This window comes from Leptomonas pyrrhocoris (genome assembly GCF_001293395.1).
Source record: "Leptomonas pyrrhocoris isolate H10 chromosome Unknown, whole genome shotgun sequence".
Classification (NCBI taxonomy): domain Eukaryota; phylum Euglenozoa; class Kinetoplastea; order Trypanosomatida; family Trypanosomatidae; genus Leptomonas; species Leptomonas pyrrhocoris.
In genome coordinates, this window is record NW_015438360.1 from 1,380,171 (window position 1) to 1,391,102 (window position 10,932).

General features: G+C 54.5%; 5 protein-coding genes across 11 annotated transcripts; all 5 read right to left on the reverse strand.

Moving 5' to 3' along the window:
- Window positions 1–248: 248 nt before the first annotated feature.
- Window positions 249–2,606, reverse strand: ABB37_02945 (hypothetical protein; the record flags this gene model as incomplete). Of its 2 annotated transcripts, none has more annotated exons than XM_015800109.1 (1): window positions 249–2,606. In XM_015800109.1, exon 1 carries the CDS (start codon window positions 2,355–2,357, stop codon window positions 249–251), a length of 2,109 nt encoding a protein of 702 aa, XP_015661711.1. In that variant the 5' UTR covers window positions 2,358–2,606. The 2 variants fall into 2 exon arrangements, with proteins under 2 accessions (XP_015661711.1, XP_015661710.1); XM_015800108.1 differs by having other exon boundaries at window positions 249–2,464.
- An 848-nt stretch (window positions 2,607–3,454) lies between these two features.
- Window positions 3,455–4,494, reverse strand: ABB37_02946 (hypothetical protein; the record flags this gene model as incomplete). Of its 4 annotated transcripts, none has more annotated exons than XM_015800113.1 (1): window positions 3,455–4,494. In XM_015800113.1, the coding sequence occupies exon 1, from the start codon at window positions 4,196–4,198 to the stop codon at window positions 3,455–3,457; it is 744 nt and encodes a 247-aa protein (XP_015661715.1). In that variant the 5' UTR covers window positions 4,199–4,494. The 4 variants fall into 4 exon arrangements, with proteins under 4 accessions (XP_015661715.1, XP_015661714.1, XP_015661713.1 ...); XM_015800112.1 differs by having other exon boundaries at window positions 3,455–4,488; XM_015800111.1 differs by having other exon boundaries at window positions 3,455–4,444.
- Window positions 4,495–5,763: 1,269 nt separating this feature from the next.
- Window positions 5,764–6,699, reverse strand: ABB37_02947 (hypothetical protein; the record flags this gene model as incomplete). Of its 2 annotated transcripts, none has more annotated exons than XM_015800115.1 (1): window positions 5,764–6,699. In XM_015800115.1, exon 1 carries the CDS (start codon window positions 6,523–6,525, stop codon window positions 5,764–5,766), a length of 762 nt encoding a protein of 253 aa, XP_015661717.1. In that variant the 5' UTR covers window positions 6,526–6,699. The 2 variants fall into 2 exon arrangements, with proteins under 2 accessions (XP_015661717.1, XP_015661716.1); XM_015800114.1 differs by having other exon boundaries at window positions 5,764–6,689.
- A 633-nt stretch (window positions 6,700–7,332) lies between these two features.
- Window positions 7,333–8,652, reverse strand: ABB37_02948 (putative mitochondrial hypothetical protein; the record flags this gene model as incomplete). Of its 2 annotated transcripts, none has more annotated exons than XM_015800117.1 (1): window positions 7,333–8,652. In XM_015800117.1, the coding sequence occupies exon 1, from the start codon at window positions 8,245–8,247 to the stop codon at window positions 7,333–7,335; it is 915 nt and encodes a 304-aa protein (XP_015661719.1). In that variant the 5' UTR covers window positions 8,248–8,652. The 2 variants fall into 2 exon arrangements, with proteins under 2 accessions (XP_015661719.1, XP_015661718.1); XM_015800116.1 differs by having other exon boundaries at window positions 7,333–8,638.
- Window positions 8,653–9,483: 831 nt separating this feature from the next.
- On the reverse strand, window positions 9,484–10,875 carry ABB37_02949 (zinc-finger protein conserved; the record flags this gene model as incomplete). Its single annotated transcript, XM_015800118.1, has 1 exon — window positions 9,484–10,875. Exon 1 carries the CDS (start codon window positions 10,603–10,605, stop codon window positions 9,484–9,486), a length of 1,122 nt encoding a protein of 373 aa, XP_015661720.1. The 5' UTR covers window positions 10,606–10,875.
- Between the last annotated feature and the right edge of the window lie 57 nt (window positions 10,876–10,932).

The window sequence follows — 10,932 nt, forward strand, 5'->3', positions numbered from 1 at the left end:
TCTCTCACAACGTCTTCCTGTATACGCGCACGTCGACTCACGTGTGTGGGCCTGTTGAAGGGCAGTGGTCACCTTTGCCCCATCGCTGCGTTCCGATTACTCTCTCAACATCAGCATTCACCGCTTCGGAAGCAGAAAAGAAAAAAAAAAGAAGGCACGCGGGGAAAGAACAACAATGATAGTAAAGATAGGTTTGGCTAGATGTAGTCGCACACACCCACTTCATTCCGCACGGTTAATGTTTACGCCTAATCATCCTCCTCCACCTTAAAGTACATTTTCGCAACGAGGCGGGAGGTCATGAACATCACATCCAGAATCAGAAGCACAATGAGAAAGACGTCCGAGCCGAGCATGAACAGACGATGGCGGCGCGCCTTGATGTGACTCAGCTGCTCCAACAGCGTGTCGCTGCGCGACGCAAACCACGACAGGCGCGACTCTACGGTATTTTGCTGCTCTGACATGTCGTAATACGCCTGCAGCCACGGCACTTCCCACAGCACTTCGGGTGTGTCGTGAATAGATTGAACGGCCAGTTGTGCCACCGCGATCTCGCCCTCGAGTTTCCGCACCCGTCGCTTCGTGGAGAAGTAATCGAGCAGTCCAGGAAACTCGGGCGGGATCGAGAGGATGTGGCGATGCGACCACTTCGTCACGTACTCAAAGTAGTCCACTCGGGCCGAGCTACCGAGGGAGTGGGAAAAGGTCAGCATGACGAGGCTGCGTGCCGGCTCATTTGCTGGGACGAGGTAGTGGTCAAAGCACAGCAACTTGGACAGCCGCTCGAGTGCGGGCTTCACCGCGGACGGCTGGATGCCCAATGGAGAGGCCACCTGCATACAGTTGCATTCCTCATCCACCTCGTAGGAACACCAAATGGGAAACAACGCGTCGATCTCCGCCTGTCCGTAGCGGTGATCCACGCCCTCTGCGATGTGCAGCGTCTCAGATAAGAAATCCTCCTCGACCATCCAGTGCTCCTTGCGGTCCATGCCCCACCACACCACCGCTCCGCTGGAAAAAAGGAACAGATGAAACACCTTCTCGCTTGTCACGTGGAGGACGGTGTGCATCATGGCCGTGTCGTAGCCGCGTCTGCGGTACACCGTCTCGAGCGTGTCGAGATCCAAACGCTCGGCAACGCAGCTGTAACTAATACTGCCAATGTGAGCGGCCAGCACTTCGGCGGAGGGCAGGAACGACTTGCCGGGGCGTCGGTCCACCGCGGAGGAGGAGCGCTGCGCCGCCGCGTCTCGCCCACCGCGTCGGCTCAGCCGCGTTCGTGACGTGCGCTGCAGTTGATGCTGCGGCGGTGGTTGCTGCAGCAGCGACGTTCGAATCGAAAAGTGACGCCGCAGCCGCACGCGATCGTCGACGGGCGAGACAACGAAGATGGACTGGTAGGACTGCAGGTACTCCAGCAGCGGGCCGTACATAGGCTCGTACAGCGCACTCCACCGCATCGCCTGCTCAATTTCACTCAGCGTGACACCGGCGGCGGTGTTGGAGAGGACCAAACTCAGCAGACGGTTTCGCGGGTCCGCGAGCAGCTCTGCTTCTTTCATGCGCGGACCGGGCGGGGCCGAGAGCGGCGTTGTAAGGGACGCGCTGGACGGAGCCGCCGTCGCGCTGTTGTCTTGCGGGAACAGCGGCAGAGTCGATTCCGGTAATAGCGATGGCCTACTGGACGGCCGTCGGCGCGCACCAGTTCCACCACACATCATCGATGCATCGACTGTCTTGCCAGCTGCCGCGGACCCCAACGACGCTCTCGTTGCTGCTCCGTAAGCTCCTCCTCCTTCAGCTGGCAATCCGTCAGGTTCCTTCAGTTCAACTGGGTCGTGATCCACCGCTTGTTGAATGCGTCGCTCCATCAACCGGCCCTCTTGCGCCCACGTTGGCATAGGAAAGTCCTCCGCCACCGACGGAGCTACGTCCATCAGCCCCACATCGGAAGGGTTGTTCACGTGCATCAGTTCCGCCACCTCCAGACTCGGCACCCCCGAAGCGAGGGAGTGAAAGGTGTCGTCGTCCTCGTCTCGCGGGCGCGTGCGCTGCAAATGGGCGTTCACGGAAGGGAGGGAAGAAGAGGAAGAACGGCGACGGTGGTGCGGCTGCAGCACGGCCACAACAGTTTCGTGGTGCCGCGAATAGTGTGGGTGCGAGTCTTGACGCTCCATCTGCGTCGCATACCGCTGCGATCGGTGACGGTGTTGTTGTTCGGGGTGGCGCTGCTGGCGGCGTCGACCCTGCCCTCCACGCTCCGCCGAAGAGAGCGATGACGATGATGAGGCGGGGTCCGTCGGCTGCTCACGGGCGTCGTAGGAGTTTTCTTGCTCGTAAAGGCGCTCCATCGGTGCTGCTAATGCTGCTTTTGTTGCTGAGCGACAACGTCCACGTCGTACATTACGATAACCAAAATCAAATCCCACGGACGGTTTCTTAGAGAGCAAACCGCACCTTTAAAGCTACAAGTAAATAAAAAGAAAAAGAAAAAGACAGTACAAAAACACCAAAAATTTATTTGCAGCGGTTATACGAGTGGCGCAGTTGCACGCGACAAAGATGGCCGTTTTGCATGGCCGAACGCACGAAGCGCTGACTGGGAGAAAAGCCTCGTAGGAAAAACCACAGAAATGCAAACGATAAGAATAGAGGAGAGAACTGTACAACAGAGCGATCTTACTTGTCAACGATGGAAGGCGGGCGTGAAGACGCAAGCCTTGGAGAAGTGCGGACAGAAAGGGAGAGAAGGGTCCGTCGAAGCCGTCAACGCTACAGCAGCGCAACGGGAGTACGAGCCCGCAAGGTGAGGGCATTTACTTGGCAGTAGTTGAATTCTTTCGTTCTTCTTATTAAAAACTCTTCTTTCCTCTGCACTGAAACGCTCATGTGCGTTACGACAAACGACAAGCTTAAGACTTGATAGATGTAGATTACAGAGATATATATAGAGAAAAAAAAGAAGATGATTCAGCAGAGCAAATCACACCACTCGTTTTACGTATAATACATTAAGCTTATTTTGAACAACAATTTCACGCTGTGCATTCGTCCTTCCTTTACGATAGTTATGTTGTTGCTGTTTATTCAACGGCTTTGAAGCTTTACCGAACCGCTAATGCGTCTCTAGAAAAACGGAGAGCCATACATATATATAGACACTCAACGGATAGAAAAAAGAGAAAAATATGTATTAGGGGAGCGGAGATGGTATGGAAAGAAACAGAAAACAAACAAAAATCGAGAACACTTCGTCTAGCCGAACGGTGTACTGAGCAACGAAGGAGGAAGAGATGAAATCACACACCTTGAAAAACGCACACGCCGGTGAGAGGATCGAAAAGGACGGAAGTACCAGAGGAAAGATGTATCTCCAGCACTACGCTTATGCTTCTCGGACGTCGCTACGGGTACCACAGACACACCAACACACATACAGAAGGCTGCATCAGGGAGACAGACTGCGCACGGCGTCGCACAGCACCGCTTCTTCGCATCGCGGCACTACAATGACACCCGCTGCCGGGTACACGTTGAGGCCAAAGCGCGGATGCTCAATCATGCGGCAACCGCCACCAGGGCCGGCAATCAGCACGCTGCTGTACGAGAAGAACTGCTGGATCGTGTCGGCGTCGTTGAAGGTGGAGGCACCACGCTTCGACTTCACCGGCAGCCCGGTGGCGGGATCTGGCCAGTCCATAAACAGCGCCGCCGGCACGTCTCCGGCAGATGCGTTCAGACGCTCGCGAATGCGCTCCCTCGCAGCCTTCATGAAGTGAAAAAAGCGCTCGCGACTGCGGTCCTTCCACTCGACGGACGCCGGTGTGTACTGAATCAACTCCGAGAAGTCGTCCTCCGCGGCCTTGCCAGCAGGCGAGCTCACCGCGGTCGACGCGACGTCGTCGTCGTCGTTGCTCAGGTCCTGTGAGTCGCCGTCGAGCGACAGCGCCGCCTCGTCCTCGTCGCCGGGCTTCTGCATGACATAGTCGGACGGCTGGAAGGTGTAAAGCAGATAGTAATTTGAATCGTGCGGTGCACCACCGGACAGGGCGGTTGTGGCCTGTGCGGCGTCGGGGAAGACGGTTTCTAGGTTTTCCTTCGCATAGAATTTGGGGCAGCGCAGCAGCACGAATTCCATGTCCGGAAAGACCGCCGCCTGCAGGGCGTCCACAAGGATGTTGCGACGACGCATGATGTGGGAACAGGTGAAAGAAAGAAGAAAAGAAAAAGGGTTTGTAGCGTCAAAATAGGAATTAAATACGTTTACTCCGTTTGTACGAGTATGTGCGGAGAAGTGTGGTGACAAGGAGAGAGAAGACAACAAAAACAATTACGTTGCAGAAGACCGGAAGCGTTGGCAAACAGAAACAGGGTGATAGGTTACCACACACCTTATGTCTGTCAGGGCGACACGCTAGATATACGTTTTCTGTTCTTCTCGGTTGCGGCGGAACACCAGGATGTGACGTTGCGTAAATAGTCTGACCCTGCGTATAGCAGGAGCACAAGGAGAGCGAGAAGAGGGAGAGAGAGGAAGAGAGAGAGAGATGCAGCGCGAGTGGCCCACTGCAGAAACACGAAATACATCGCATCCATTTCTCCACGGAGAAAAGAAGAGGTAGAAGTGCACCTCCACGCCGAGAGCACTGCTCAGTTGTCTCCGTGAATCTTCGCAGCCATGAGGCGTCACGAGGTAGACGCCCCTCACTTATAAAACGAGTACAAAAAAGAGCGCCAACTGAAGAGGAAGAGCCCACCAAGGCACCTCCTCGCAGTCGATGATCGACCATCCGTTCACGAACTAGCCGTGCTTGCTCTTCGAAATATCGCAGTCGTAGATACGGCAAAGGGAAAAGACACTCGGCGCAACGTACACATACCATTCCAAATATCAAAAAAAGAAAACGAAGAGGAGAACACGGTTTGAAATATTTTGAGGTCGAAAGGAACACTTCAGGGGCTCCTTCGAACAACACAAGATTTTGGGTACGGATTACAGTATAAAAACCGTCACAGCAAGGAGATAAAAAAAAAAACATCACTGTAGCGTTGGAAGGGAAAAAGGAGGCACTGGCACGGACACGATCAATCAAACACGCAGTTGTCCCTGTCACGTTGAAATCTTCATTCTTTCCCTCTCCTTGGAAAGCGTGAAATGCAGTTAAGTTAACCACTTTTTGTGGTTCGTTTTCACTGCAAAAGCTCAAAAAGACATCATCTTCATCTGCTACAACCAGCAATTGAAAACGGCCGTCCCTTCTTTAAAAGCACTATCGTTGTTGGCGCACACACGCGATTCATTTTCGTAGTCAACATGGGTTCAGACGCCCCTTCATCTCCTTCGCCGAGCGACCGAGAGCTGGCACTCCGAAACAACAATGCGAACATCGAAAGCTAAAGGAGAAAGCATCTCCACTGTAATGTTGCAGCACAAACGAGTTGTGCCCCCAAAAAAGAAAACGGTTAATACAACAGTTTAAGAGAGGTCGAGTAAGAAAAAGGGAGGAAGAACCCACACGAGCGGAAGCGATTGTTTGAAATATGTAGAACACAGTTACTAACATTTCAAGAACAGCAAGGAGAAAAATAATATATATAATAAGTTGAAGAGTCACGAGAGGCGCTGCATAGCACTCTTCTCTGTCAAAATACGTAATCCGCAATGCTAGCTTTATTTGCTGGGTTATGCGTTTTGAGACGCGTCGTTACTGTTTCCATTAAGGATCGCGCTCCTCCTCTGTTTCTTACGTCTGTGACCTACACACCGAGACTGCGAACAGCTTCGCAGAGTCGTTCCTCGAGAGTGTGCGGCACAACCAGGACGGCCGCGTCGAGGTACACGTTCAACCCAAACCGCGGGTGCTCCACCATGTAGCAGCCACCGCCAGGACCCGCCACCATTACCTTTTTGAAAGGAAAAAATTGTTCGATGGTGTCGGCGTCGGAGAAGGTTGTGGCGCCGCGCTCCGAGCACGCCGGCAGCCCGGTTGCGGGGTCTGGCCAGTCCATAAAGAAAAAAGGTTCATTTCCTTCCGACGCCTCCGAAAGACGCCCCCGAATGTGGCGCTTCGCCAGAGCCATGAACTTGTACACCCGGTCGCGACTGCGATCGTGCCACTCCATCACAGGCGGGGCAGGACTGACCGGCGGGAGGGCCTCATTGTCGCTCTTCTGAATCACCGACATCGACGACACCGGGGACGCGACGCTGGAGGAGGTGGTGCCGGGCTCGTCGCAGCTGCTGAGTCCTTCGCCTTCACTGTCCTCGCCACTGGCCTTCTCCATCACAAAGTCGCAGGGCTGGAAGGTGTAGAGCAGGTAGTAATTCACGTCGTGGTCGGCGACCTCCGGGTGGGCGGAAGCCGCTTCTGCCAAGCTGGCCGCCACGTGCGCCGCCTCGGGAAAGACGGTGGCGACGTTCTCCGTGGCGAAAAATTTCGGGCAGCGAAGTAGAACGAACTCCATGTCGGCAAAGCCCGCCGCCTGCGTCGACTCAACAAGGGTGTTGCGACGTCGCATTGCTCTTTTCCCTGTTTCTCGGTAGGGAAATGCTATCTCTTTTTCCGTTTGTGCTGGAGAGGAGACGCGTGTGGTGAAGGAGTTCGTGAGCAAATACTCTGTGTTCAGCTCCCGTTGTCTTGTTATTTGAGAAACGAGTTGCGGTGCTCTCCACAAATGCGCACTGGTTGCGTCTCACAGGAAAAGAAAAATAGGAATAGTAACAAGGTTAGATAAGGTGCATAGGAGAGTAGCGCCAGCATTAGGATTTAGACACCAAAACAATCCCTGCACTTCCTCCTCTTAACGTGAACTGACGTAGAGGGAGAAAGAAGAGCACTATTAATGAACCTCGTGCAAGACCGTCATCGCACCGATATGGAGCAAGGCTACGACAATGGATTTGCAATAGTCACGCCGAGGACTCAAGCTCGACCGACCACCATCCCGTTCCACAGAGAGAGAGAGAGCGAGAGCGATCCGCAGTACACTTCCTCTTTCGCCTGTTATCGACGGATTGGTACATTTCTCTTCTGCGTCACGCCTTTCATCCGCTTCGTGCCCGTGCGAGTACCGTTGACACCAAACTACAAAGGAAAAAAAGGAGAAAGAAAAAGGGCAGAGAGCTGAAATGCAGGAGCACACACACACAAGGAAAAAAAAAACATCGATAATAAGACGAGAGCTCTCCTCCGTGGGAATCACGGACAGGCGAATGCCTAACGAAGTACGTCAGCACAGTCACAAGAAAGCCCCAAATATATATATGCAAGGACGAGCGAAGCATGTCATTGCACTCTCCTCGATTTCTTGCGCGGTTTCTTTTTTTCAATAGCCAAAACCACAGCGGACGCCGTGGCGGGGTGCGAGCAGCGGCTGTATCGCCGAAAAGGTAGCAAACATCATCGCCACCATAGGCACCTCCTTCATCAACGTCGGCACGAGTCCACGGCAGATCGCCGAGTCGTGAATGACGGTCTGCATGTACTGGTGTGCGCTAAAAGGGTAGCACACGGTGGACGCCACGGTGGCGGCTGCACCGCCGACGGCGAAGTTCGACGTCACCGTCATCGCGTAGTTCCGCCAGCTCCAGTTGTGGTCGACCACCGCGGGGGCCGTGTGCGGCTTCGACACCACCTGCACCTGACCATCATCCCCCATCAGCAGCACCTCATCCTCGCCCTCGTATCGCCTAATCGGCACGAGGTTGCGTTCGTTAAAGCGGCGCAGACCCTCGAAAACGGTGAAGAGCGTGCCGAAGTAGAAGGCGTTCCCGAGCAGATTTGGCGTGGTGTACCAGAACTGCAGTATCGTCTTGTTCTTGAGGATACGCGCGACATCGAGCGGCTGCTTGCCTGTGCGGAGGCTCTCGTCCAGCACACGCGAGATTGGGTTGCACAGGAGCCGCATGTTAAAGCCGGCCGCTGCGCCGATCATGAAGGTGGTGAGCATCTTCGACCTCGGATCGTGCTCCAGACCCGGCAGCAGCTTGTGTGCTATGGGACAGTAGAACATCATGAGGAGCCCAAACTGCGGCATGCGGCGCCCTATTGTCTGCTGAATCCCCTTCTTGCCGCCTTGATCAAACGGAATCGCCGCCGCGCGACCCACCCCACCAGCGATGGCACCGGACAGGAAGGTTCCGGGGTCGGTGAAGGTTTTAAAGGTCTCCTTTTCTATTTTGATGGTACGGCCCGCCACGTAGAGCACGAAGCCGTAGGTGTACGTCACAACCTCGAACATGATGCCGCGTACCGATCGTGTGTGTTTTGTGTCGTCTCAGAAGGAGTCCGATAATAATAATAATGAAGAGAGAGCGAAGTCGTGTTGGATGATTGGTTGCACAAGCTCTCCGGAACGTGTCGCGGAGGACTTTACAGAGAACTCCTCCTTCACCGCAACGGTGATGAATCGTACCTAACGCTATTTGGGGGGTTTCTTTTTCTACGGTGTGTTGCTAGCGGATCTACTACCCTACTCTTCGTGCTTCACGGTTGTGGCTAATGCTTGTGTGGGCGCGACGCACACACAAACGACGCCGTGACAAACAAGCAAAAGAAGAAGAAAAATAATTAAAAAAATAGCCCGCGATGACGGGTTACTAACGTTCGTGCAAGACAACGATAAGAACAGCTGTGTGTTGTTCGCTGCAGTGGCCGCGTGAAAACGGAAAAGCGGGGAGAGGGGGGCGGGAGGGAAGAGAAAGGCGAGAGTGCAATTGAGCAACAGCTGCGAATCCGCCAACGACGCTTTTGCTCTGAGTGAAAATAAATACGTCTCTTCCTGTTTGTTTGCATTACAGAGGAATTGGCAATGAGCTTTCCTCCTTGCACCCTCTCTCGGCACGAAGTGGAAGCCAGCCAACCCAGTCTTGCCAGCCTATGGACTCTAGCCTGCATCGCGAAGTTCGTAGTCGCCTCGCAGCAAGCGGACACGCGTCCATCACTCAATCCCGTCCTTTCACCGTAGAGTTCAACGGCGTCATCTCCATTGAATACTACACTCAAACACACACACACACACACACACACAAAAATGTTCTTCATCCTAACAAAATGGTTTTTGCGAGTTAGCTTAATGGAGACGAACGTGTTGCTCGCGAACAGCACGGAAAGATAAGAAGGAAATTCGGTACCTCAAAATAGAACGCGTTGCGCAGAGGCACAGGCACCACAACAGATAATGAAAAGAAACTTTCTGAGACGTATACCGACAACGTGCAAAAATAAAGCACACTACTGACAACAGAACAAAGAGGGCGAGCAGTCAACGCACGGTTCTGGAAAGCCGCTTAGAGTCCAAATACACGCCTGTTAGTTCAATCGGTATTCGGCGTTGAGAACAGAACCAGAAAGGAAAAAGAGAAGAAGCGGAGTTGAGGTGCCTCCACGCCCTCTTGTCCATTTTCGCCTCACGCATAACAGATTACTTTCACTGTTCTCCGCTTCATCCTGCCCCTTACAACGCCTCCCCTGCACTCTAACTGAACATCATGTTGCCATCGTATCCCTTCGGGTGCAGCTTGTTCGTGCGCATGCTAACATCCAGTTGAAGATCGTGGCGGGCGTTGCCGCTACGCGTCGCCACCCACGCCGCTTCCTGGTTCTGCGCCATCATCAGCTCCTTCTGCTCCTGCTTCACGAGAGCACGCGACTCCTGCTCAGCGGCGAGGATGGCCTTGCGCTTCTCATTCTGCACCTCTGTCTCGCGCGGGCGGGCACGGGGGACCTCGCCCTCGCGTTTCAGCACGACACGGGCCTTGCCCTTCGATTTTTCGTCGAGCAGGACCATCTCGTCGCCGCGGACACCTTCGAGCTGCACAGGGGCCAGGCCCTCCGGGTTCGCCAGCACGACATCGTAAAACTCCTGATACTCCGGACTGAGGATCAGCCGCTCGTGATTCGACTCACGCATGTGGTCGCGCAGGGCCTCCAGCGACGCAAAGGAGCGGGTGCGCTCGTTGCACACAATGCACATTAACCCGTTCACCTTCCGCGCCAGGTAGGCGAGCAGCGCGGGAACGTCCTTGCAGTGGTGGGCCATGGGGATCATAAAGTGGTGTGCCGCCTCCATGTGCTGCACGTTGGCTGCCACATCCGGTGAGAGCAGACCGCAAAACATGCAGCGCACCTCGCTCGTGTCCTCCTCCCGTTCTTCGAGTCCCACCTTCGCGGCTGCCGTTTTGCTCTTCTGCGCGGCGTCCTTGCGGGCCGCCCCCTTCTTGGCGTTGTGTCGCCGATGCAGCCCCATCGCGGCGCTGCCCAGCGAGGTCGAGGTCAGCATACTCGCCGCCTCCGAATCACGTGCGACAATGCGCTGCTCCTTCCGCATGAGGTGTGCGGTGGAGCGGATGTGCGTCTGCAGGGTCTGGACGGAGCGGAAGGTCTTCTTGCACAGCGTGCACGAGTACACGGGGGCGCCGCTCTCGTCCACGCCAGCGCCATCGATTTCTTGCTGCGCGTGGCGCTGCTCTTGCTGGTTTAACGGACGCAGCCCCTCCACGCGGCGACGCACGTTAGTGAGGTGAACTTCAGAGCCGTAGTGATTGCGGAGCGCCTCGGCGTCGTCCAGCGCCACATTGCACGTCCCACAGCGCGACATGGTGTCAAATAAATAAAAGAGGAAAAACGCAAAGGAAAGTACAAACCGCTTTTTTGTTATCTTACTCGATTAGCGTGTATCGTTATCGCTCGCTTTACTTTATTTCGGGAGAGAGAGAATGGTGCTTCTGCGACAGAGAAGCAGGAGATGAAATGGCGCCCGTTCGAGTCGAACACGAAGATATAACAAAGGGAAAAAATAATACAGATAAGAGTAAATGTATCGCGGCTTTTGGGGCCGTGTGGGGTACGTGTAATAAATTCGGAGTGCTGCCGGATCGAACGAGGGAGCCGCCGGATGCACCCAGTAAGAAGGAGACAGAAAAAA